The following is a 27,127-nucleotide window of genomic DNA, read 5'->3' as shown; positions in this document are numbered from 1 at the left end:
AGATCTGGTCAATACTATAGTTGAATATTTTTTGACGTAAATTTTTAACATCTGCATTCCCAAAATCTCATTTAAAGAAACTTGAGCATCACAATAATTTATGTATTTTATTATTTATAGTCAATGAAGAGCTGCAATGTTTGGATGATTCGTTGATCAAAATGCTTGCCTACCAGCGACTTCATCAAATAATTCTACAAAGTAGTGACGTACTACAGAGCGGTTCTGCCAGTCTATCTTCGGAAAATGTGAGAGAAATCATAAAATCAGAAAAACCTATCAAATCCACGACTCTTCCCAGTCAATTACTTACGAAGGACGATATCGAACGTATCGCAAGAGAATTTACCAGCCCCAGACGTGACGGCAATATGCTAGAGAACAATAGCGCTACTGCAGTTGTTACTCCAATCAAAGTAGAGCCCAAAGAAGATCAATCGGAAAAGACACCACAATCAAATGAGCAGAAAATATATTTAATGAGCAAGATATTGGAAAAACATGTAACCAACATCGACATACGAGTGCGTGCCGTGATTACTCCTGTGGAAGTAAATATGCCAGGTTGTAGCTGGTTTGAAACACCTGACCTATCTAGTTCCATCTATATGCGGTATCGCTCTATTTCTATCGGAACCGGGCAAGGCAACGATGTACATCTGGCGAAGTACGGAACCTGTTGCTTCGTTTCAGACAAGCATGCAACAATTTTCTACGATGAGGTATGTAATCTCCATAACAGAGCAATGCTGATGTTAACATAGTTGACTTATTATCATTGTTTCATATCTGTAACGATACAAATGACTTTTAACGGCAGACATTGAGGTGTAAAACAAAAGGAGGACATTCGTGAGGGACTACGACAGAAAAAGGGATGGATGACATTGATGACAGTTGTATTTTTGTTTATGATTGAAGGTTCCCCAAACTCAAACGACGCACCTGCGATTATATTCTGTAGTGTTGGTATTGAAGTGTCAATGAAACCTTGCATGGCGGACCCAGATACAGTCATGGCAAGGCGTCGCGTGTGTTTGGGGAAAAGCTTTATGACTGGTAGCCTCACACCTCTGGAAAATTTTCCGCCTGTTTTTGGCCCCGTGCATTTTAAATGGGTTCGCATAAAAATACATAGGGGGAAATAGGCGGACCAAATTCCTGTGGTGTGAGACTACCTCTATAGTAGGGGGGATGCTGCTCTAATCTTCTGGTCAATAAATTTCATCATATAGTGCATATGCTCCTGTGCAACACGATTGTGATGCATCACCAGTGCTAAACGTGCGCGTATTCCTACATGACAATCTAACTGCATTGATTGTGTGCCTTTTTACAACACAAATTATGATAGGGTAAGAGGGTATAATGCGCCCCACCTGGCCAAAACGCCCTCTTTGAAAACTATAACTAACTAAGGGTCAAAATCAGTTGGTTCCTATAAATGTTTGTAAAATTATCATACTATATGAATGTGGAAGTATTTTTGTATTGCATAATGAAAATAATAGCAAAATACAAAAAGTTACAGTTTTGATGTAACTTTCAATGTTTGTTTGAACTGCTTAGATGGACTTATATTGTTTTTTTTAATGTCAAGCACATAAGGATTTGTAACCTTTTTATTATGGGATTGATAAAATACTAATGAAGGGCTATAAAATGGCTTTGGTTAAGGTGCGGCGTATTGCCCAGGCACTTTTTGAAATCCATTGACTTTTCAAAAAAGCTTTATTACGTGTTATCTGTAATATTTTTATATGATTACTCACTGGCAATGCATTTGCGACTTCCTGGACTACCAAATAACACAAGGTTTGCATAAATTGCTTTGAAAAGTAAAAAGTTATCAAGGAGTTGCCTTAGGGGGGGGGGGGTATATTATACCGTCTTAACCTAATTGTTTATCGAAAGAGAAAGGTACTGGCCAAGTTCCCCCTGGCGGTGCCGAAATGATAAGAATAATGCCTTTTTCCATTTTAATCACGATTTTTCAGTATCATAAGTAATAGCACTCATAATATTTCCTAATGTGGGGGGCACGTTTGAAACACTTTCTTTTAACGCGGGTGTCAGCCGGGTGACCCATGTTTTTTTTCTAAAAAGACAGAATCACCATCTTCGACCAGAGGTCGCACAGACTGAACACTTAACATCTAGCATTAGTTTAATTTTTTTTATTAAGTTTAATTATTCTTATTTTATTTGGTAGGAAAACCATGAATCTTGAAACTATGAAGTCTTTTAACATCACTCCGTTTCACTTTGAACAGTCAGAGGAGGGCATAGTCGATTACCTACATGTACACATGTTTTGATAGCTACAATTAGTATTGATAGCAAAAAGAGAATGAAAAAGTCTCTCACTTATCATCTCTGTATACATATACGATATGTAGCATACCGCGAGAGACTTTTCGCATGCTGCCATGCAGTGGCGTTGCCACGGGGGTGGTTTTAGACATAAACCCCCCCCCCCAGAGACTCCAAACGTAAGGAGCACTGGTTCTGATGATGTATTTCAATTTATTCTACACAGCTGTGCGGTCGCCAAAACAAAATGAGTTAGAACAACGCTAAAATCATCACTTCTCTGTGGGGGCTGCCTATTCGATTCTGTTTTTGCGCACTTGTAATACCAGTTTGATAAATTTGTTATTATGACTTCTATGATTCGGAACAGTGTTTGCCTCTTTTTTATCGTTGTTCTTTAGTTTCTGAAGAAATAGTACCTATAGGGGAACGTCCACAAATTACGTAACGCTTAGAGGGGAGGGAGGTTGAGTGAATTATGACGATCCATACATTTTCAGATTCTCCATACAAAAAGTGTGACAATGGGGGGGGGGTAGGGTGTTTGAAAAAGTCAAATTTTTACGTTACGTAATTAATGGATCTTCCTATGCAAGTGAGCCATTTTACTGGCCAGAAGCCTTAAAGCTCGTAAGTTTCAAGCAAAAAAAACGAGAATTCCTTCATTCATGTAGTTGTGATATGATGGTCCCTAGTAATATCAATACCATTGTAGGTACCAACCAGAACTCTAAATATTCGATTATTTTTTATGAAGCCCATCGGCCTTCTTTGTCACTTCACTTCTAAACATATTCATATTAGGCTCTGCACCGTCAATTTTTAGAATGAATATGGGTCAGTGAGTATTTATTTGAATATCACAAATTATTAAATATCTGTAAAACTAAACACATGTTTGATGATTAAAAAAATACACACATAGATCTAATCTCGTTTAATTGAGGGGCATTTTAAGCGCCAAATGTCAATACATATAATCAAGGCTAATTATATTTTTTTCGCCATTACAGTTACCATTACTCAGTGGTAATCAATTGAATGAATTTATGAAGAAGTAAACTGTGTAAGTCATTACATGTTTTCAATAATCAAAACACGATTGTCAAAACTGCAGCGAATGTGCTTCATGTTAGTGAATATTTTATGTTCTGGTAACAACCAATCCTAACTCTTTGCCAAAATCAGTTTCCTCACCTGTTATACAATTCCAAGAATCCATTTATGATTGAAACATCAAATTTCATTACTTTGAATATGGTAGGCTAAAATCTTTCCTACAAAAACACTCCAGGAATTTTATTGAAATTGAGTGCTGATTTGATCGACGTAATAAGAATAAACCCTGAATTATCCACCTAGCGGTGATGGTGCCTTTCTCGTGCATTATAAAAATACTATTTTGGCCGTTACTTTTGAGCACATTGTCCGATCTGGCCATTTTTCAATAAAAACAATGGAATAGAATTCTGCGTCGAATGCAACTTATTCGGTTAAGCGTAAGTGCCCAAAAAAATATTGACACATTTGCTACATTTTGGTACGTGGGTGCGCACAGACACACACACACATACACACAGACATCACCTCAATTAGTCGAATTGAGTCGATCGGTATATAACACTATGGGTCTCCGGGTCTTCTATAAAAAGTTGGTTTTTGGCGCGATTATATAGCCGTATACTTAGTATACGAGAAAGGCAAAAAGAGGCGGGTGGTGTGGCCTTCTATTTAAAGAAAAATTTGAAGTATTCGGTCATCTTCAAATCTGAAAATGAGAGTGAGATTGACTATCTATTCAATAAATTGAAATAGGGAACTGTTCTGTTCCCATCTCACTGAACATATAATCATCTCATCGCAAAACAAAGAAATACAGCACCAACCTTGTCGCTTCTTTTTGCTTGTTCACTGGTGAAAAAAATCACAAAAATAGAGAACAAATCAAATTCCTTTTCAATGCTTTGTTTTTGATGGGATGGATATAGGAGCAATGGTATGAAGTGCCGAACCTTTCCCCTATATGAACCTTGTGTGTGGTGTCATATACAAGCCCCCTGATATAAATAAATAGTGTTTAAATCGTATTTTCGCCGTTATCTCAGAACTATCATCTACTGAGCCCAATATTCTAGTAATGGGTGATTTCAACATTAACTTGATAGCCCAGAATTCGAACAAATGCACGAAATTCATTGAAAATCTGAATTCACTGTCCTCCAAGTTAATTGGTATTGCTCCTACATGCCACAGGTCTGGATTATCTACCGTCATCGATTTGTTTACTGGAAACTGCACGAGAAGCATTAATAATGTTTATCAATCTTCTCTTGATGGAATAAGTGATCACGATTTTATTTGTGTCGATTATAAGTATAAACATTCGTAGGCACTCCCAGAAGTTTGCTAGGCTCGTTATTACCATACAATAGAAAAAAACTGGTGCAGCCCAATCGGGTTGTACGCAAAGGTGACGTAGGACTACGTAGCTATACGAAATGGATGGTATTTTCTATTATAATTTGTGTCTCTTTATTAACATTGAGCAAACTGCTCGGAGGTCAACTGAATCAAGAAGGCGAATAGTTGCTCCCAGTTGAATGGACTTTGAGGCTCTAGCCATAGAATTAACATGACTCATCGGCCAAATCGCCGCTGAAGCCACTCGACTGGCTTTCAGAGGAGGATATCACAATCCTAGAAGACACCATCCTCAAAAATGTTCGAAATAAAAGAGAAATAAGCAGAATCAGAAAAGGCACGAAACCAAACGCAAATATATTTATTTGCAACGTTTAGTTTTCGCCCGCGATGGGAACGTATGTGGCAAAGTGAGGAGAACTTTAAGAATTAATAACACATAGTTCTTTTCAAAAAAGTGAATTTTCTGGCAAGATTATTTGGTTTTGTTTCTGTTAATCATTAGAATTTATTAATCATTAATCATCATTTAATTTAATAATTTATTAATCATTAATCATGTTTCCCGTAACACGGTAGATCACTTTGACGTAGTGTGTTGCGGTGTAAGATCTACCAAACAGAGCCCTAGCCTAATCCATTTTTCTAGCTAGGGCAATAAGTTGTGGTAATTAGGGATTCATCGTATTTAGTCCTCGCTACCAATAGCAGTCTCAGAAATAAAACATAATTAATGTTACCTTGCAGACAGTTGAAAGACTCGAATTCCTCTTGTTTGAGGCTAAACTGTATGCAGCGGAAACAACTTTTCAAGCAATTAGTTAAAAAACCTCGGTACCCGGTCCTAGGCTGAACTGACTGCTGGAAAAATCGGGGGTTTAAATACGTACCGTGGAGGTACCATATTCTGCGCATTTAAGAAAATTTTGAAACAAAATCGTTGTTATCGAGAAACCATAATGATTTATGAATACCTTTATGTAGTAGTTGTGCAACTATAATCCACGGAAGACTATGAATCTTTAAAATTTTGATTAAATTGACTAAGAACATATATTATTAATCGATTTGTGAATTGCCATATGGTTCCTAATTCTGCGCACGTATTTTGAAATGTTCCATATTCTGCGCACAATGTTCCTAATTCTGCGCATAATAATAACCAGTCAGTTTGAGTAATTTTTTGTCTCATGAAATGGTTTTGAACATTTATACAAATATTTCATTACTTTTGCACGTTTTTGGTACCATGTATATTTCCTAAAGTCTATCTGACTACAACGTTTTACCGTTCTCGTACGCAAGTAGACGAAGAAACGTCCGTCCAAAACGAACTTATAACGAAATATAAGACCTGGCGAATTGGACCCAAACCCAATCGACCCAGCTGTGATGAATTGAGATAATGCCTGTGTGTGCGTGTATGTGTGTACGATGTATGTGCACAAAGATCTTATCTATTTTTCAAGTCCATTATCCGATTGCTCGCCATCACCACAAGTTGCTTTCGACGATTTTCCGTTAGACAACTTTCCAGATCGGTTATTGTGTTCATGTCAATGGTCAAGTCACTGTTTTGCCTTGTTTATTAAAGTTCGCCATTGACGAAAAGGCAATTTTTTATTCCGATCAAATCCGATATTTATATGGAATTGAAATAAATGTAATCCAACGCGAATAATAAGACCAGTCCTACATAAATGCGGATGTTGCCCAAAGTGCTATTTTCTCAAATGTCAGAATGCCAACCTAGGAAATCTTCGATGTCGATTTTTCAGGGAAAATTATTCGTGCGAGTCACGTGATATACACATTTAAATTAGATACCTCAAAGTTTAAAAAAACGCTCAGTGGAGCTGTGGTGCGCAAAGTCAAGTAGCATATATCCCTTGTATCTTTCCGGATCGATCTTCGCATTTTTTGCTCTTCTTGTTTTATTCCAGCATTTTGATATTGTTTCCTTGTCAAAACAGTTGCTACGTCCAATTTGGGTTGACAAGCCAGTCTTATTTTACCTATCCATTCCGCGCGCACAATTAGGAACAGAAAGTAAATTTTGTGCCATATTCTGCGCAACATAAATTGCTTTCTATAAGATAGAGATTACACTCTGAAAGCCGGTTTTCATCATATTGAAGCAACAAATAATCTGCTTTGGAACTCCGCTTTGAAAAAATGAGTCCAAATCTTTATTTTTACTCAAATTCGAGAAAAATGTTTACGTGCGTTTTAGCGCTGCTGTTAATGGAGGCCATTTTTCGACATTTTTCGATTTTACCGATTTTGTTTTTCTTCATATTTCCGTTATCAACGCTAAATTATTGCTTTATTATCAGCACATGACAACAATAGATTGCCAACTTTTTGATGACATGTAAGTAAATATAATGATAACATTAAAGAAAATTTAAAAAAATGTTTTAGTGTCAAAGTGCGCAGAATTAGGAGCCGCGCAGAATAAGGTACGCGCACGGTACTAACTCTTCTTGAACTGGTGAACAATGGTAGTGAGAGGAACACACGGAAGTTCTTATTACTGAATAAATTCTCTTGCGTGAAATGGTCTTGTAGACAGAGCTAAATCCCGGGTTTTAAGAGTTTCACTGGTGATATTCTAGAAGCAAGACAAGGATGTGGCTAGGGCTCCGATGCATGGCCAAAAACAGTATTACTGTTCTGTTTTCTCAAGAAAGGATTGATATCCTATTGATAAGGGGCGCGCCTTCAATGGGATTGCTCTCTATGAAGGGTCTAAATAGCGGGACCCACGCAAACCAACACCACCAATAGGTAGGTGAAGGTTTCCGCTACCTGTTGATGGTGTTAGTTTGCATGGGACAGCCATCAGATTCGTCAAATCGTCGTTTGAAACTTTGTTTACAAAAGCAGATAAGTCGTTTTGAAAATTTTGTCTTGAATTATAGTTACGCTTGCTTTTAAGGCTTCAGGACAATTAGACAACTTAGGGACCATTTCTTCATCTTCGAATAACGCTTTAGTGATAAACAAATGGAGGCAATTTACTGACAGCTATACGTAACATAATCTACAACTAGCATAGATTTAAACTGAATAACGTAGGAAACATGTAATAACTAAGACAGACAAAATGATAGTATAATTAAACATTGTTAGACGATATGACACCGTACTAAACATTTGACATAATTATGACAGGATACGAAAAGATTGACGTTAGAAACATAGACGTGGAGATCAATCATAAGACTTCCTAAGCCCATTATCAAATTAAAGCTCATGAACTGTTGAATCTTGATTGGAGGCAATTCTTATGCTGTCGAGGACTATCGTAGCCCACAATGACAGTATTCGGGGTTTTCTCGAAATGAAGTTCAGAATATGTAGTGATTAAAATTGTGAGTAGAGAATTTTTGATGATTGCTTGGTGAACGGTTCTAAACTGCGGCCCGCTTTGGCCTTTGAATGCAGTTTTAGAGGCTTTCACTAAATAATCCTCAAAATCTAATGCAACACTATAGTTAAAATACGTTTTCATTAGAGTTTCCTACTTCATCATCAATATCATTATATTTAGACTGAAACACGTGCGATTACCTAATTATTTTTTTAACGTACTTTTCGAGCTTCTGTTGCTTGATGGAAACATGACCCAAACGCTATTGATTTTAATTAGAACTAAATGTAAGACATATAATCATATATATTAGACATTTCTCCACAGCTTAAGTATTCATCATAAAACTATCCCCAACTCCTTAGGCAGCGATATACTATGAGTATATCCCGCAAAACTTAAAACCCCCGTCGGTAAAGATGGTGTGAGACCTTTTTCTTAAGTCCCTGGTGTATCATGGACGATATGAATTCCAAATTCACATCGGTGACTTGGCCCCTGGCCATCAATAAAACAAAATAAAAATTAAATAAAATAACTCTTTCTTTCCATAAAATGTTGGTCCTGAGAAGAACCAATTTTCATTTCCCAATGCGCCTTACCAATAACTAACTGCATCCAAACGCTTGTCGGCACCTTTTGTTGAAACTGTCCGACTCGATGATTTTCGCTAAGCCTCCACCATTTGAAATAAATGTTCAGCGTTGCCTGCCAATGCTACCCACGCCATCGTGCTGCTGTGTCCGCTCCGCTCATCAAATGTCGAACCTCGAACCGCTCTTTGTGGGCTCACGCGTGCCGGAAAGCAGCTTTCTTGTATTCAATAAATTGAGTAAAATAAATCAAAACAGGGCACGTTACATTTTTTAGCGAAGAGTTCTAGTTGAAAAACGCATCAAAGGTGAAAAAAAAATGTGTTGCACTTTTTTTCCCAAGAAATTTCGTCAAAAATCCAAAAACCAAATATACAATTAATTGCATATTATTCGGCAACTCGGCCGTACGAAAACCATTTTTTGTTAAATATGTTGGCTGTGCATATGCACAGCACATGTTTCGAAATGGACAAATTGATATGAAATTTGCGAAAAAGAATCCACGTGTCTTGGAGGGACTCGAACCCTCAACCTCCTACACTCTAGATAGGCGTGATAATCCCTACAAAACAAGACCACTTAAAGGTCACGTTTGCGGAAAAGCCATCAGAATCCGAGTACCAACCTCCACCGCGGTCAGCTTTCGGATGCTTGATTTGTCCATTCTCCACATGTGCTTAATGGATTAATCGCAGGTTATGAGTGAGAATTCCGAAGCCTGCTTGCTTGGCTAAAGCATTTGATGAGTTTGATTGCCTTACGTATGCTTTAAGCAAACGTGACCTTTAAGTGGTCTTGTTGTGTAGCGGTTATCACGCCTATCTAGAGAGTAGGAGGTTGAGGGTTCGAGTCCCTCCAAGACACGTGGATTCTTTTTCGCAAATTTCATAACAATTTGTCCATTTCGAAACATGTGCTGTGCACAAGGATTGAATCCTAAAGAGAAAGAGCAAGTCTCTCACTTATCATTTCTGTATACATATAGAGTAGAGTGGGGCAAGAGTACGCACTTAGTTTTCAATCGACCATGGGGACCTTATGAAACAAGCTTCTGCATATCAAATCAATGTCGACGATTCGTATACTCTTCCTTTATGTTACCCAGTGGAAAAAATAATGGATATAATTAAATTCGTTTTAGCAGAACCCTTATTGCAAGACACCTAAAAAACGCACTCTTACCCCACCGGTGGGGTAAGAGTGCGCATTGGGTGGGGTAAGAGTACGCACTTTTCCAATCATGTGTTTTAAGTATTTATTAACACAAAAATGATCTAATAACATTTAATTGATGTTTACTGAAAGTATATTTTGGAATGTTTAAAGATTACGTAACTCTGAAAGAGGGAGGGGTCCTAGAAATGTGAACTTTCATGCGAAAAAAACATTGTGTTTTTTTAAATACCAAAAAACTATGGAGGTAAAAATATATCAACAAAGGAATTTTCCTTAAAGAAAGTCCACTAATTACGTTACGCAAAATTTGGCCATTTCAACACCCCTCCCCCCTATTCTACAATTTTTGTATGAATCCTCTAACAAAAAGCATGGATCGTCATACATTTCGCAACAGCCCCCCCCAGCTAAGCGTTGCGTAATTTATGGATATGTCTTCTGATAAAATGAAATAATCATTTAGATGAAATTGTGTTTTCAAACTATGTTTAGATGTAAAACAATACCTAATACAATTTCATGATTTTGTTTCTGCGATTTGTTCGTCGCTTCTAACGCCGAATGGTTTTAGCTCATCCTTAGGGGCAAGCCAGAGTAAACGCGACGCGACTCACGTAACAGAATAACAATAATTATCAACAGACTGTCAAATTGCACTGTCGCGTCGCATCGAATGTCGCGTTTACTCCGGCTTGCCCCTTAGAAGAAGAGCTTGTGATAATTTTCGATTTCCGTCCCTTTTTTCTTTGTTGTGGATCTTTACGCTTTGGAAGTAGTCTTATTTCGGCCGAAGATACGGGTTTGACAACATAACTCAAAGGTTCACATGCGTACTCTTGCCCCACACGTTCCTGCGTACTTTTAGCCCACAGCCCCAATATTTATACAGTTAATGGTATTGACCTCTTCGAAAACCAGCCCAATTGATGTTCTGCACCATAAAGTACTCTATACAATAGGTTATCGAAATGGTATAATGTTTACCTGATTGAACGTATATATGGTAATGAAATACTAGTTGCGGAAACACAATTATTTTTAGCATATGCACAGCCAAGATATTTAACAAAAAAATGGTTTTCGTACGGGCGAGTTGCCGAATAATATGCAATTAATTGTAGGACCCTCCTTAGCCGTGCGGTAAGATGCACGGCTACAAAGCAAGACCATGCTGAGGGTGGCTGGGTTCGATTCCCGGTGCCGGTCTAGACAATTTTCGGATTGGAAATTGTCTCGACTTCCTTGGGCATAAAAGCATCATCGTGTTAGCCTCATGATATACGAATGCAGAAATGGTAACTTGGCTTAGAAACCTCGCAGTTAATAACTGTGGAAGTGCTAATTGAACACTAAGCTGCGAGGCGGCAATGTCCCAGTGGAGGATGTAATGTCAATGAAGAAGATGCAATTAATTGTAATCAAGTGTCGGTCTTCCACCGTCATTAGTCGTCTGAGTACACGCGACCGCATACGTAAGGCAATCAAACTCATCAAATGCTTTAGCCAAGCAAGCCTTTGGCACAGCAGAGTCCGATTGATTCGCATTCAATTTGCAAAAAAGAGCCAACCGCGGCACAATGGTCGAATTCGTCAAATTTCACGACATAAATCGATAACTCGAAAACTATCGGTGCTATAGTTTTGACGTCTTTAGAAGAAATGATCTACACAAAAGATCTATTTTTGGTGTAAGTTGCCATTAAGGTGGCCCTTTTGTGATTTTTTGAAAATCAATTTTTAACCTTTTGAGTAAGGAGATCATATTATTCTACAAAGTTGTAGAGAATTTAATTCTAAGCATTTTTGCTTAATAAACATTTATTTTATCTCATATAGGTAATGTTTTATGACAAAATTATTAAATTTAGATAGGGTGGTTCCAAAAAAATAGATTTAGCTTCCACTTCCTCCAATTCAAAATATTTTCAAAACTGTCCAAGCATCGCTTCACGGTCTTTGGAAAGCGAATCTTTTGGTCACATAAGATGTTTGACAGTTTCATTTTCAAGCATATTATAAGCGTTTTTCATAAAAAGTGATATTTTCCGAGCCTTCTTCTGCAGCTAGTAGCAAATACAGTGTTGACCCGATTTTGTCACTCCCCGATGTTGTCTACCCCGATTTTGTCTACCCCCGATTTTATCACGTTTTCGACCCGATTTTATCACGTCCCGATTTTGTCACGTTTTCGACCCAATTTTGTCACCCCAAAAAATTTTGTCATTCTTTTTATTTCGTAAATAATACCAAAAATCACATTGATTTTCATGAAATAACTTTCACCACCTGTAGTTTATTACGAACGACTTCTGAGTACCTGGGAAATATTCTGTAAGCCATTTCGACAACAAATAACGGGTACCGTTCACACATTTGGCCTTTCCAAGGCATAAAATGATTCATATTTGTGGAATGAATTAAAAAAAATGAAAATATTTTTTTTCCAATTTTGTCACATACCCTGTTTTATAACCCCAAAATTCATCAGGGGGGTGATAAAATCGGGATATTACTGTATTAACAAAAATTTCAATCGTATTCTGAAAGCATACATGCAGGCCCATCAAATCCATGGTATTTCATTTGTCCCTCTTTGTCCACTTTTGTTTGAAAATCATATAATTTTTTGTATGAAAAATCAGCTATTACATGGAAAACACTTACACACTTAATTTTTTTCGCCGAGGCCGGCAAAATAAATTGCCGAGAATCCAACAGCTGATATCTCGGTAAAAATCTCGGTGAAAGTTCGAATTACCGATTGGTCGTAAAATGCTCGACACCACCCAGCTGTCAAAATTTACCGTGCCGTTCGGTAATGCGTTGCCGATTAATTCGGTAAAGGGATTTGCCGAAATTCTGTGAATAATTATTTTTTTATTTATTTTCAGTCGAATCAAAACAAAAATAAGAAGCATTAATCAATACGAAAGTAGATTTTATTTTTGATCATCTTTGTGTGAAAAACGATATGATGACTACACACTAAGCTTTTTTTTTCTCGAGCTCGGCAATCGGGCACCGCTGTAGCTCAGTAAATATCAGAACTGAACTTCGGCAGAAAATTTTGTTTATTACTGATTTTCGGCAAAAATATTTACCGTCTCTCGGCAAATGGAACGTCACTTTTTCTGAGATCTCGGTAAAAATCGTGTTTGCTGAAACTCGGCGGTGCCCACCTCGGGAAAATAAAAATAAAATGCTGAGATCTCGGCGAAATTTTTTAAGTGTGTACCTAATACCTGATTATTGCCTAGCAAAGTAAACAGGAATTCTATTCTCTCTGGCAGCCGTTTAATATTATTGCTAGAGAACAGGACCCAAGACAGGACCAGTCCGTAGGTTCCTGATTCCAACGATGTTTAACGTGTTTATTTTGACTCCGTCATGCGGGGTAAGCAATTTCCATCGATCTTGTGTATCTCTGGTATTATTTTGTTTGAGTTTCATCTGGAGCTGAAATTAATACGGATATAACATTCATTATTTCTAATGTTAAAATTGACGTAAAATGTTTTTTAACAGGTTATAGTGCCCTGTCCGTGCAGGAAATTGAAATCAAAATGAATACTTACCAATTCAAATATGAAAATTCTATTTTTCCATTGCTCTTGCTTCTTCACGTGTTTCTTTATCCGAAACTCAGTCAAATTCCGAACTACCGATGACGATGGCAAACTTGACTGCCGAGTTTCAGTAACTTATGTAAACGTCGTATTTATTGACGAGATATCGGTTAAAATAAGCTTTAACGATCATGTTCGTTAATTTATTTAACCGAGATGAAAATAGCCTTTTAAGTGTGTATGAATGCGTCATTTTATCTACGGATCAATCTACTTTGCAATTACGGCGCCTTTCTTGGCGCCAACATGATGATTTCATTTAATTGGAAATTTGAAAAACATGAAAGGAACACTGCTGGGAAAACCAGCGAGTTTGTTCTATTTGGCTCCAGATTCAAACTAGAATAGTGGTCTAAATTTCATGAAAAACTAAAAATAAATAGGGCATAGTGCCATATACACACACTTCCACACTCGTCATAATGGCAGTTGCTATACATCTTTTTGATAGTAACTGTTTCCAACGCTGACACTACCATTTCACATTTTATGTATTGATCTCTAATAGAAATTTCATGAGCATGAGCATGAGCATGATTGATCGCCCACGGTTGCTACTCCGTTATTGCCAGGGGGATCTCTAATAGAAATTTCAATATAATTAATATTATGGACCTCCTTTTTTCAAAACATTTCAAATTATGTAGCTGTAGCGATGGCGATGCTATAGTTGTGGTAATGTTGGTTCCCCAATAATTTTGAGGAAATATATTGGCGTCAGCAGTAAGATCTATAAGGTCAGAACTAATCCAGTACATAAGTAAAACACAACCCTATTTTTACACTGAAATTAAGATTGCAAACGAAAAAACCCTCAAAATATCGAGATTACAATCCATCCATTACCAAACTTCTATTTAATCCAGAAGTACCTCCAGAAATTCCTCGAAACAAAATCTTGAACTAATCATCCTGGTGTTATTTCATAAATTTATCCAGAAATTCTTTGGAAAGTCTTCTAGACACTTTTCTATAAATTCTATGGGAAAAACCTCCAGGAATTTCGGTAAGTCATCCAAAACATTATCCAGGCACACCTTCAATTTTTTTTAATTCTTTCAGAATTTCTCTAGATATTCCATCAAAAACTATTCCAGGAATTCAAAATTCCAGCAGGACATCTTTTGAAAAATCCTTCGCAAATGAATTCAGAAACTTCTTCGGAACCTCCTAAAGTAATTTCAGAATTTCAGAACTTTCCACAAATTCCTTCGGCAATTTCTATATATATTTCCGTAAAGAATTCTTCCGGAAATTTGATCAGATATTCTTATGAGGATTTTTAAGGGAATTCCTCCAAAAAATCCTTTAGAAATATTTTCAGGATTATCAGAAATTATTTTATTATTTTTTATCGAAATCGGTACTCGAAAATTTCCATTTATTCAGAAATTTATACAGTAGTAGGAAGGGTACGATGGGCAGGACATGTTGCAAGAATGCCGGACAGCAACCCTGCAAAGATGGTGTTCGCTTCCGATCCGGCAGGTACGAGACGGCGTGGAGCGCAGCGAGCGAGATGGGCAGACCAGGTGCAGAACGACTTGGCGAGCGTGGGGCGTATCCGAGGATGGAGAGATGCGGCCTCGAACCGTGCATTGTGGCGTCAAATTGTTGATTCAGTGTTATCTGTTTAGATGTTAACTAAATAAATGATGAATACAGTAGTTCATTTGGAACTTCCTCTAGAAAATTCTAGGACGAAGCTCTAGGAGTATCCGAACGAATTGCAAAAGGAATTTCCAAAGTTTTGTTAAAGAATGTTCCTTATTCAAAAAGCTTAAGAAGAATTTTCAGAGGATTTCCCGTAGAAACTTTCGAAGAGACTACTGGAGAAATTTACAAGGACTTTTCCGAAGGTATTCCTGGAAGAATGTGCAATGGAATTACTGGCGGATTTCTTTGAAAATCATTTGGAACTCCTCGAGGAGCACCCGAAAGTATTTTTAGAGGAATTTACAAATTAATTATTGAAGGATTTTTCGAAGGAGAACTTGAGTGGATTTTTAACAAGTATTCGTAAAATAATTTATGAGAGAATTGCTAAGGGAATTTCCGAAGGAGTTTCTAAAAGAATTCCTTAAGGAACTTCCGGATGAATCCCTGAAGAGTTTTTAGAAGGAATTTACATTAAAATATCAATGGAATGTCCTAAACAATTCTAGACTTCTCAGGGAATTTTTTATGATTGTCTCCAGAATTTATGAAAATTGGCGAAATGTATATGTAATAAAATGTTTGAGCTGTTTTATGAATTGAGCAGTCAAGAATCCAGATGACTGGGTTTTCTTGAGCCTTGAAATTAATTACAGGTATGGCCTTCTTCGTTTACACCTGGTGGAGGTGAATGCTAAATTCCACAAAGATTGCACACACGGTGCGGTTGTTCAAACCTAGCTTCAGGATTGGAGAACAATAGTAAGAATGTTATTCAAGAATTTAAATAGGATGTTAGACTTCACTGAATGAATTGGTTATTTGCAACAAGCTTCATGGATCATGCACATGAATTATTTTCAATGTGATTCTTTACTGGACTTTAGGCAGTGTTAATCTCGGTCAAGGGTCGACCAGAAATAAAATTTCAAGATTGCTCTCATAATGGAAAGGGGAGGGAGGGAAGAGTATCAGCATGAAAAATGATCTCTTTTCAACGCTGATATTCTTCCCTTTCTCTTCAAATGGAAGCTTGCCAGAAGTTCGTTATCTCCCATTGACCTTTCGGAGACCAATAGGACATAACTTTCAATAAATATTTGTAACGGTCTTTCCCTCTTAATAGAAACCCATATATCAGGAACTTACACATATTGTTCACTCAATTTAAACTAAATTTGAAACCACACCAATTGATACTAAAAGTGTGCTTAAAAAATCCGTAGATTTCCGCAGAAATTTTCAAATTCCCGTAGTTTTTATCTACGGATCCGTAGATCCATAGAAAGCATTCAATTCCGTAGATCTGGCATCGCTGGTTGTACGACTGTTTGACAGTACAACTTGCCCACAGACGGTCCGACTTTGCTCCGACCGAACCAAATTTCCTAGGGGTGGAGTCAAAGTTGTACAACATGTCGGAACGTGTGGGGCCCCTTATACACATATAATTATTTTTCCTTATACCGCGCACTTAAAGAAGGGTGAATTCAGTGTTTTTTCGTATGTCGGTAAAATGCATGCATGCTATGAAGGCAAAGAGGCAAAGTTAGTCAGGTTCGCTTTATCACTTATATTCTGTAATGTGCCGTCTGCGCAATATTACTTGATAGAGTAACTTGATGTAAATGTTCTTACATCTCATTTTCAAGGTTTCACTGGAAATAATGCATATGACGTCTAATGTCAACATTCGGTATATCAAGTATTATATGTGACTCATAGTCTGATGGCAAATAAAACACTGTGAAAAAATCTCAACAGCTGTATATACAAAGTACGAGAAAAGGTGACATTTGCAGCTCAGCTAAACATATTACACCCAATTAAATTTTCGGTAAAATGGCTCATTCCGCGATACGGAATTCCGCGAAATGGTCAGTTTCCGCGCAATGTACATCCCGCGAAATGATTTTCCGGGATACACCCAGGTTTTTTTTTACACGGTTGGAATTCATTAATTTCTTGGGTAACCTGATTTTTTACAGCTTTTTAAATACCCCCTGAATTTTCTTTGATTTTTTGTGAATTTTTTCGTGGGGTTAACTCATTGTTTCATTGATGCTGAAGGTCTTAAACGACTAAAACCAAACCGTGTAAAAAAAAACCTGGGTGTATGTTGCATTCCGCGGAATGGAACTCCGCGGAATGGCATTCCGCAGTTTGTCATACAACCTAATAAATGTAATGTAATGAAAGCATCACCACTGGCAACACGGGATCGCAACAGTGCTATTGTTGTAGTCAGCCCTTTCTTCATATAAAATGCTGGTTCGTTGAGGTTGAATGATCTGCAGCAACACACCGGGCACCAAAACCAATGCGATAGATTTCAGTTGAAAATGTTACCAGCGCCTCCGTGTTGCTGTGTTCGCTCCGTTGCGATCGCTTTGAAGCGTCCGCTCTGCGCGCTCTGCGTGAAATCATGTTCAAACTAAGGCCCGATGCCCACGTAGCGTTTTTTCAACGCTGCGTGCACGTGGCGTTGAAAAAACGCAGGTGTGCATCGATGCGGTGACGCTGCGTTACCGCTTTTTCCCGATGCACATCTGCGTCCTTTTAACGCCGTGTGCACGCAGCGTTGAAAAGACGCTACGTGGATATCGGGCCTAAGAATTAGATCCAAACCCGCAAGTGATTGATTTTTGAGATACGTATCTGTCAAGATACAATTAAGTGGTGGAATTCAATGGGATTGTACAAACTCGTCTTATGACAAGTGAATTATTATAGGTTACATTGTACTCCTTCTACCTTTCATTTTCATTCAAACGAAAATGTCGTTGGAGCACCGTCAAGTTTTTCTTTTGAAATGATCTACACATTTTGAAGTTATCTTTATGTGTAACTCTACTCTACCGTACATTACCAATATTTTTACTGCTGTATTACTACTTCCTGAGTTCCCCGTAGATTGAAAAATAGCAAGAATTCTACCAATAGGTAAAATTGAAAATCCTGTTACCGATAATAACTATCGTCCGATAGGTATACTATGCACTCTATCGAAAGTGTTTGAATCCATTATCTCAAAACAGTTAAATCTTTATCTTACCTGTAATAACTTACTGTGGCCTCTTAAAACTAACTACCGTAAAACATGTAGTAGGGGGACAAGGGGCAATATGGACACCCTAATGTTTTCATCAATGTTAATTGATTGAAAGTGTATATATGTCGGGTTTTTAATAACTACGTGATACTAATACTTATTAACCATCATTTCTGTTTTGAGTATTATTGAAAATAAGGCAATTTGAGTAGAACTATTCTCGTGGGGCAGTATGGACACTCTTACAAAACATGAAAAATAATCATCAAACTCGTATTATGCTATCGTAACTTATTTTATGGATTATACCCGATCAATAATGCATAACAAAATTATAACAAGGGGAGTTTTTTTTTTCAGAAAAATATTATAACAAAATGTGTGTCAATTTGGTCAATTTGGCTGGTTAGTTGTTGAAATAACAAACATTATATCAGAAATTTCTCAAGCCGTAACAATTGAAACAGAGGCTGATACCTTCATATTAACATTATAATAAAGGTTGCTATAATTATTCGATACAAAAATCAATTTTCAAGGTAATTGCCTACAACATCACAGATAAATGTCTGGTACGCTACAACGACGGACTTCCATCCATAATGTAGGCAATTAACTTTGTTCCAGAACATGGGTTCAAGTTATACTGAAGGTGATTACCTCAGTTTTTGCCTTTCTCGTATACAAAGTATACATAAAGGCTATACTGCCGTTCTACGCATAATTGTCCCATGTACATAGGAAATCCTAGCAAACATGGGACAAATATGCGTATGACGGCAGTATAGGATCACTCCAAAACCGAACTTTTTATAGAAGGCTCGTAGACCCATATTGTTATATACCAATCGACTCAGCTAGATGAATTGAAGTGATGTCTGTATGTGTGTATGTATGTGTGTGTGTATGTATGTTTTTTTTTCTTCCTAAGCAATGAAGGGGGAATCTGCTCAACAGACATCCTGGGTTGTCCAGGAAGTGCGGGGTTAGGGATCACCTCCAACAGCAAACGAGGGAGGCATGACTACATTCCCGACCCGCTAAACCGTTTCCATTGCGTGTGTATGTATGTGTGTTTTTTTCTTCCTAAGATCCTAAGATTTTCTTCCTAAGAGATGGTGCTAAAGTAACTGGGCGATGAATTTTTCAGGAAACTGTTCTATCTGTTACGTCTGTTTGTCTGTGGCTCTACTTTTGTTTTGAACAAAATATATAGTGACTTTTAATTTAGTAGCTTGTCCTCCTTTTGCCTCAGAATGTCCTCCTTTTTTGTTATGATTTTGGTAAAATGTCCTCCTTTGTGAAAATTTCATATGGTCACCCTACATCTTCAGTAGCAGTTATGAGCTGCACATATTTTATACTGGAAAACGAAAAAATAATCTTCCGAAGCCAATTCAAATGTCAAACTGTTATGATGTCGATGAAATAGTATTTTTTGTAGCTGATGACGTCATCTTCTATTGTTTTGGACGAAACTGAGAAACTGAGCAGTATTCCAATTATAAATTTCCCGACGAAACTGTTCGAATTTTTAAAACTATAACGTCTGTTGAAGATAACATTTTTACAGTTTCAATTTCATTTCCTAACTCCCATACGATTTATAACTCTACTAAAGATGCCCTTACAGTTTCAATTTCATTTCCTAACTCCCATACAATTTATAACTCTACTAAAGATGCCCTTTAGTTTTGTTTAACAAAATGATTCTAATTAGTTCGTATGTTGCGTTCTTTTTCAGATTACCAAAATGTTTGAATTGTTGAACTATTCCGAATTTGGAACAGTGGTAAATGGACAGCTATTCACGTGTGATTTTTCAGACCGAGTAGTTGAGGCAAAACCTGAATCGCCCAATGATTGCGGGCAACAACCCTCTGCAAAAAAGTCAAAGAGAGATGAACATGATGACAGCAGTAAAGATAGAAAAATGGACAAACAGAAAATTCGTCAGGATATGTTATCTCTTATAGACAGATCCCGACACTGCATAAGGGAAAAGTATGATTTTCTCTCATCCACAAGGTATATATATATATATATGTTAATTGTTATGGCTTATAAACATCTTTTTTTTCAGCATGGCAGTTGTGACACAAACTAAATGCAGCTGTGTCATTCCAAATCCAAAAATATCGGGTTGGGAAGGAACTGCTATAATTCATCAGGGTTCGGTAATAAAATTCGGATGTATGTCATTTGTTTTCACTATTACCAATTACGATAATAATACGGAAGATTTTGAAGAAACTGATGATTCTTCTGAAGAAGACGAAGAGAAGTAGACAGCTTTTAATTGTTGCTATATAAGCCATACCTATATATTAAATTATTCATTTGAGAACTCATTCTATCCTTATGTATTTGTACACTACGAAGCTGCTATAATAAAAATAAATTTATGAGCAAAAACATATTCAAATGATTGTCAGCTTTTACTTACTTGCTTATGGATCCTGTACACCTCCGGTGGTGCAAAGGGCCAACTTGGAAGATCTTTATCCTGAGCGTTGTCCAGCTATCGCTTTAACATGTTGCCAGGATAGATTTCGGTCGACTTCTTTTATTTCTTTATTGAGGCTTCGCCGCCATGAGCCTCTGGGTCTACCTCTGCTGCGATGTCCCGCTGGGTTCCAGTCTAATGCTTGTTTACAGATTTCGTTTCCGCCCCTACGTAGAGTGTGGCCGACCCAGCCCCACTTCCTATCCCGAATTTCAGTTGCTATCGGCCTCTGGTGACAACGACGATGGAGCTCGTTGTTTGAGATCCAGTTGTGAGGCACCCAGACCCGAATCATATACCGCAAGCATCTGTTGATGAACACCTGCAGCCGTTGAGTGTTCTTCACTGATACACACCATGTTTCGCTAGCGTATAACAGCACAGATTTCACGTTGGAGTTGAAAATTCGTATTTTGGTGCCTTCACTTATCTGCCTGTTTTTCCAGCTATTTCCTAAACTCGCAAAAACAGCCCTTGCTTTCTTGATCCGTGCGCCTATGTCGATCTTGGTACCGCCGTCTGACGTAATTTGGCTACCAAGATATTGGACGCTTTCAACATTCTCCACTGGTTGCCGGCTACTGTGAAACTGGAAGAGGTCACCGCGTTTACATCCAACAATTTGGTTTTGTTGACGTTGATGACTAAGCCTGCCGAATAGCAGCGCTCGGCAAGGTCGTTAAGCTTACTTTTCATATCAGAGCGCCGTTGAGCGAGGAGTGCAACGTCGTCAGACAATTCGAAGTCGTTTAGGTGCTCCATGGTTATAGGCTGCCATAACAGCCCGCGGTTTGGTTCACGGTCAATCGCACCTACCAGAATCTCGTCGATAAGGAACAGTAACGATGATAGAATACATCCTTGCCTCACACCAGCTACGACCCGGATAGGATCGGACCAGACCCCATTGTGCAGCACTTTACACGAAAAGGCCTCTTACTGTGCCTCGATATGGCCGATGATTTTCTCAGGAACCCCTTGCGTCTCAGGGCGCCCACATATTCTCGTGATTGTGACGGTCGAAAGCTTTTTCGTAGTCAATGAATACCAAGTAAAGGGACTCTTGGAATTCGTTGACCTGCTCCAGCATGATACGGAGGAGAATCCGGCCTGCTGCCGCCGGAGAGTCGCAACGATCTTCTCTTGAATCCGGATAGGAAAACTTTGCATAGAACTTTGAGAACGGTACACATCAACACAATGCCTCGCCAGTTATCGCATACAGTCAGGTCACCCTTTTTGGGTACCTTCACTAAGATACCTTGCATCCAGTCGACCGGGAAAGTTGCGGTGTCTCAGATATTACGAAATAAACGATGCAGTAGTTGAGCGGATATCATGGGGTTAGCTTTGAGCATCTCGGATGATATGCGATAGACTCCTGGGGCTTTATTCGATTTCATGCTTTGGATGGCTGTTTGAATTTTTAGCAGTGATGGAGCTTCGGTATTGACGCGTGTTATACGTCGGATCCTAGGCAGATCATGCCGAGGTGATGGTGGCCTGGCTGGCACTTGGAAAAGTTATTCGAAGTGCTCGAAGCAGCGTTTCAGCTGGTCAGTTGGGTCGGTAAATAACTGATCATTCGCGTCTTTCACAGGCATCTTTGCATTCGCCCCGCTTAAACATCGTGAATTATCGTAGAGGAGGCGAATGTCCCCGGTTGCTGCGGCTCTCTCTTCTTCGTTGGTTAGAGAGTCTGCCCACGCTCGCTTGTTCCGTCGACATGAGCGTTTTACTTTCTTCTCAAGAGTCGAGTATAGTTGACGGGCTAAGACTTTGGCTCCTCTGATTCTTGATCGCTCTATCGCGGTTTTGACTTCTCTTCGCTCCTCTATCTTCCTCCAGGTCTCATCGGTGATCCATGTTTTCTCTGGGTGCGCAGTTCGCCCAGATTGTTCTCGCTGGTGGCGATGAAGGCATTCTTGATGGCGGTCTTCCACGTTGCCACCTTCCGGAATCTCCAGTTTCGCGTCTCCAGTTCTTCAACAAAGGACCGTTTCACCGTGGCATCTTTTAGTTGGCGTGTGTTGATCTGTCGTCCAACTCTCTCCTCCTGCCGACGAACCCGCGCAATGTGCAGGCGTATTTCGCCGATGAGGAGATGATGATCAGATGCGATATCGGCACTACGTTTATTCCGTACATCAAGAAGGCTCCGTTTCCATTTTCGGCTGATGCAGATGTGGTCGATTTGATTTTCTGTAAAGCCGGCAAGGGAGACCCACGTGACCTTGTGAACCGGTCGATGAGGGAAGAGCGATCCCTCGATTACCATGTCGTTATTATCACAAAAGCTGCGAAATGGATGTTTTGCGAACAGCTATCCGTTTTCGCTCATTTCTCCGAGACCATGGCGTCCCATAATGCGCTCATGGTTCGAGTTGTCGGATCCGATCTTCGCATTGAAGTCGCCTAAACAGATCTTGATATCACCCTTCGGAATTCTATCTACGACGGCCTTGAGTTGACTGTAGAAGTTCTCGTTGTCTTGCAGATCGGCAGCATCGGTTGGCGCATATCATTGGATTAAAGTAAGGTTTATGACCCGTGTTCTAAATCTGGCAACGATTATCCTGTCACTTATAGGTTCCCACTTCATAAGCGCAGAGTGTGCCTGAGCGTATAGAAGGAAGCCAACTCCGCGATGCCGGGGAGCGTGTTCACCTCATAAACCAGAGTATAGCAGAACTTGTCCCGACGGCGTTCTGTGTTCTCCAAAGTTTGGCCAACTGACTTCACTCAGTCCCAGGATCTCAAGCTTCATGCGGCGTGCCTCATTGGCAAATTGTGCCAATTTACCCTACTGTCCGTTGTTTCGCGTTGAGTCGTCGCCGTAAAATCAGTCCGTATTCTTTCATTATCGGATTCTCTAACAAATTGATGTTTCGGGAACAGTAGGTTGTTGGCCCAAGGTTCCTTATCCACAGGGATGAGGCTTCCATCTTAGGTATAGCTTCTTTAATGCCTTTAATGATTCTGTTTCGAGTCCCGTGGGGAACACTCTCGGCGTGCCACAGGGAAGTGTATTAAGGCCCATTTTATTTATTATGTACATCAATGACATGCGGCGAGTTTTACGATTTTGTGACATAAATCTTTTAGCTGATGATACCGTTATATTCATTGCAGCTAAGAATTTAGATGACGCCGTCGAACACTTGAATGAAGATTTACGTTCTCTAAGTAGATGGTTGAAATACAAACAGTTGAAATTAAATATTAGTAAAACCAAGTTCATGGTAATTTCACGGAATCGATTAAATGCAGACGTCTCTGTTGTAATGGATGATGATACGATTGATCGCGTGCGGGAAATTAAATATCTTGGCGTGATTATTGATGATAAGCTAAAATTTGGTACCCATATTGACAATGTCATCAAGAAAATTGCCAAGAAGTACGGAATATTATGCCGACTGAAAAAAGATTTAACGATTGCTAGTAAAATATATTTGTATAAATCAATCATCTCCCCTCATCTCGACTTTTGCCCTTTCATCCTTTTTCTGGCTAGTGAAACACAAATATCGAGATTACAGCGTTTGCAAAATAAAATAATTCGCTTGATTTTGAGATGCAATAGGTTCACTTCCTCGACATTTTTGTTGGACGCCTTTGCAGTGGCTGTCAGTGAAGCAAAGAATTGTATATTTAACTATGGTTTTCATTTTTAAAGTAATTAATGGTTTGCTGCCTCGATATTTGTGTGATCGAATTGAAAGAGGAAGTGACATACATAGGTAAATATAATACAAGACATATGATGAAGTAAGAACGCCTTTCTTTTTACATGATGCTTCACAAAATTCATTGTTTTTGTATTCAATTCGATGCCTACACAGATCAAACGTGCAGCAACACTAACACCCTAACACAGTTTAATACTTGTGACACATATGTGATACCAATATCACTGTACAGCATAAAATCATATGTCTGTCACCCAGAATCACGCTGGTATCACGATAGCACGATGATTTCCGTACCCTGCCCTTCGACCGTTGTATTGTACGAAACAGAACATAATTTGTTGTTTTGAAATGTCAAATACGCCGGTTGACATATGAAATAAAAAACAAACATTTGCAAGCTGACTGAGTAAAATTCATTTTTCTGCAATTCAGTTTGATATTTTTCACAACATTGGCAAAATAATTATTCGTAAGCCCATTGTTTACAACAATTACGCAATGAAGATGTCTTCCTATTGATTTTACCAGTTCTTGGGTTGTTTCCGGGAAGATCTGCCGTTACTTTTGCATGATATTCAATGGTTTGAGTTCTGTATCGTGTGATTTCGAACATTTTGTACAAGGATCTCATGCACAGATAGAAAAAGTTGTTGAAATTTACACGAAAGTAATGCACATAAAGGGAATGCCAAAAAGAGCGTTAATTTAAGTGATATTATCGCATGAATGTATGCTATTTCCATTGCATTATGTCACTTTTTATATGACGTGTGCTATAGAAGCTGACATAATGCTATAAAAATTGCATACATTTAGGGTGCACTTGTTGGAAAATATCCATGTACGCCCAAAATAGTGTAATTTTCCATGATTTTATTTTTTACGCGCTTCTTAGTTTTCATTATTTTTTTCTGTGTGGGTTTTAATTGGAATGAGGTCTGGGGATTTGGAAGGATGCGGGATCTTTGATTTGCCATTAGTTAGCATCTACTTTTTTAGATGTGAAGAATGTTTTGTACCGTTGTTTTGGACAAATTCAAAATTGGATTTATAACCAAATAAAACGGTGTTGGCTTTATCCTTCAAAATGTCCAAATGAATTAAACGATCAGTGCCGTTTACACTGAAATCACCCCAAACCATAGAATAGAGTGATTAACGTCAGCAGAAATAATTGCCCTGCGGAATATTTGCAAGAACTCGCATATTTCTGCTAAAATACCTATACGAAGAATTGGAAAACTATGACTTTTTCATATCGATGAATGAACTGCTGACGCGAATTCACAATTTATTAAAAAAATATGGGTAAATATTGTGTAATGCCCATAAAAACTATCCAGTTTTCCGCGAGCGGTAATGGCCGCCAGCTTGCCTGCGGGTTAGTCTCTGATTTGACGTTTCTGGAGGTCAACTGCACCCACCATTCGAGCATTTTGATCAATGTGATATATAAGAAGGCTTGAATTCACTTAATCAGCACCTTCTTATATGCAACATTGGTCAGAATGCTCGGAGCGGTGGGTGCAGTTGACCTCCAGACACGTCAAATCCAGGGGGGTAATATGCGGTGCATCGCGCCTCCTCTGCATGTAGTATGAAGCAAATGTAAATAAACAATCCCACATTTTTTTCGTTAGTCAGCAGTAGTGTTGGTTAACCAATATCCTTCAAGATTCCAGTTCGAAAAATGTTACACTTGCCAAGCGGGGTGGCCCAGGGTGGCCCGCCTTTCCCAAGCGGCGAGGCCCGGATAATACATCTTAGGTAGGCTTGATTTGTTCGTGGATGACAGGCTTACTCCCCCCCTGGTCAAATCAGAGACTGAACCGCAAGCAAGCTGGCGGCCATTACCGCTCGCGGAAAACTGGATAGTAACATGCGAGACGAGCCAGCCTTGGACTGAAAGTCTCGATAATAGACATAAAAAAACTTTAGTAACAGTTTATGATTTCTATACATTTTGATGAAAAATATAGTTTTGGAAAGCGGTAGAATCAGTTTCAAAACAAGCTGGCAAATAGATACAACGGTAGAAAGAAAAGATGTGTGTCATCTCGTCACTGTACGCGTACAGCGTGATACGAAAATCATTGTGCGGAAATCATATGTCTGTCGATAGTATAAGAGGCAATGTATTTCACATATCAAATCTGCTTTTTGAACGGCTGCTCGACAAGTTTTAATAATTGACTAACTTTAAATCTTGACGAAGTTGTGACCAACGGATGTTTAGGTGTAATCTGAATTATTTCTTATTTATTGAGGCATTAATTGACTTCAACGATCGCCTCGATGATGATGATGGATTTTATGTTGTTGACGTTATTTTAAATTGAATCTTTTTTGTGTAGTCTGCAAAAGATTGAGCCTCCCGCGCGCAATACCAGGGGGAGAAGGCGAAGCACTGAATCCCTACCCCAACATGTGCGACATCTGGATTTGGTTCTAAACTGTAAACAACAGTGTTAATTCTCTACCACCTTTTTGCTATGGCGAGGCAATTTTTATGCACACTTTTGTTTTCGATATTTTAGCAAAGTTAAACACTCAATCATGCAGCATTATAATGATGTGGTGTGCTTGAGATACCTGCTTGATTATAGGGGCTCGAAAAAGAATTTATTTGCAGTAACTAAGGCCGGAACAAATTATATATTCTTCTTTTGTCACTTGATCGTAACTTATGGTCCGGGGGGGGGGTGAATAA

The 27,127-nt window shown here is 38.6% G+C and overlaps 1 protein-coding gene across 1 annotated transcript in view; it reads left to right on the top strand.

The window, feature by feature from the left end:
* LOC134225557 (PHD finger protein 12-like) overlaps window positions 1–20,635 on the top strand; it is a 52,805-nt gene extending 32,170 nt beyond the window's left edge. Inside the window, 3 exon segments of the mRNA XM_062705738.1 lie at window positions 121–722; window positions 19,961–20,244; window positions 20,300–20,635. Coding sequence (XP_062561722.1) covers window positions 121–722; window positions 19,961–20,244; window positions 20,300–20,504 — 1,091 coding nt within the window. The 3' untranslated portion in view covers window positions 20,505–20,635.
* The last annotated feature ends 6,492 nt before the right edge of the window (window positions 20,636–27,127 follow it).

Source organism: Armigeres subalbatus, chromosome 3 (genome assembly GCF_024139115.2).
Source record: "Armigeres subalbatus isolate Guangzhou_Male chromosome 3, GZ_Asu_2, whole genome shotgun sequence".
In the NCBI taxonomy this organism is placed as follows: Eukaryota; Metazoa; Arthropoda; class Insecta; order Diptera; family Culicidae; genus Armigeres; species Armigeres subalbatus.
This window is presented reverse-complemented; position numbering and strand designations above follow the sequence as displayed.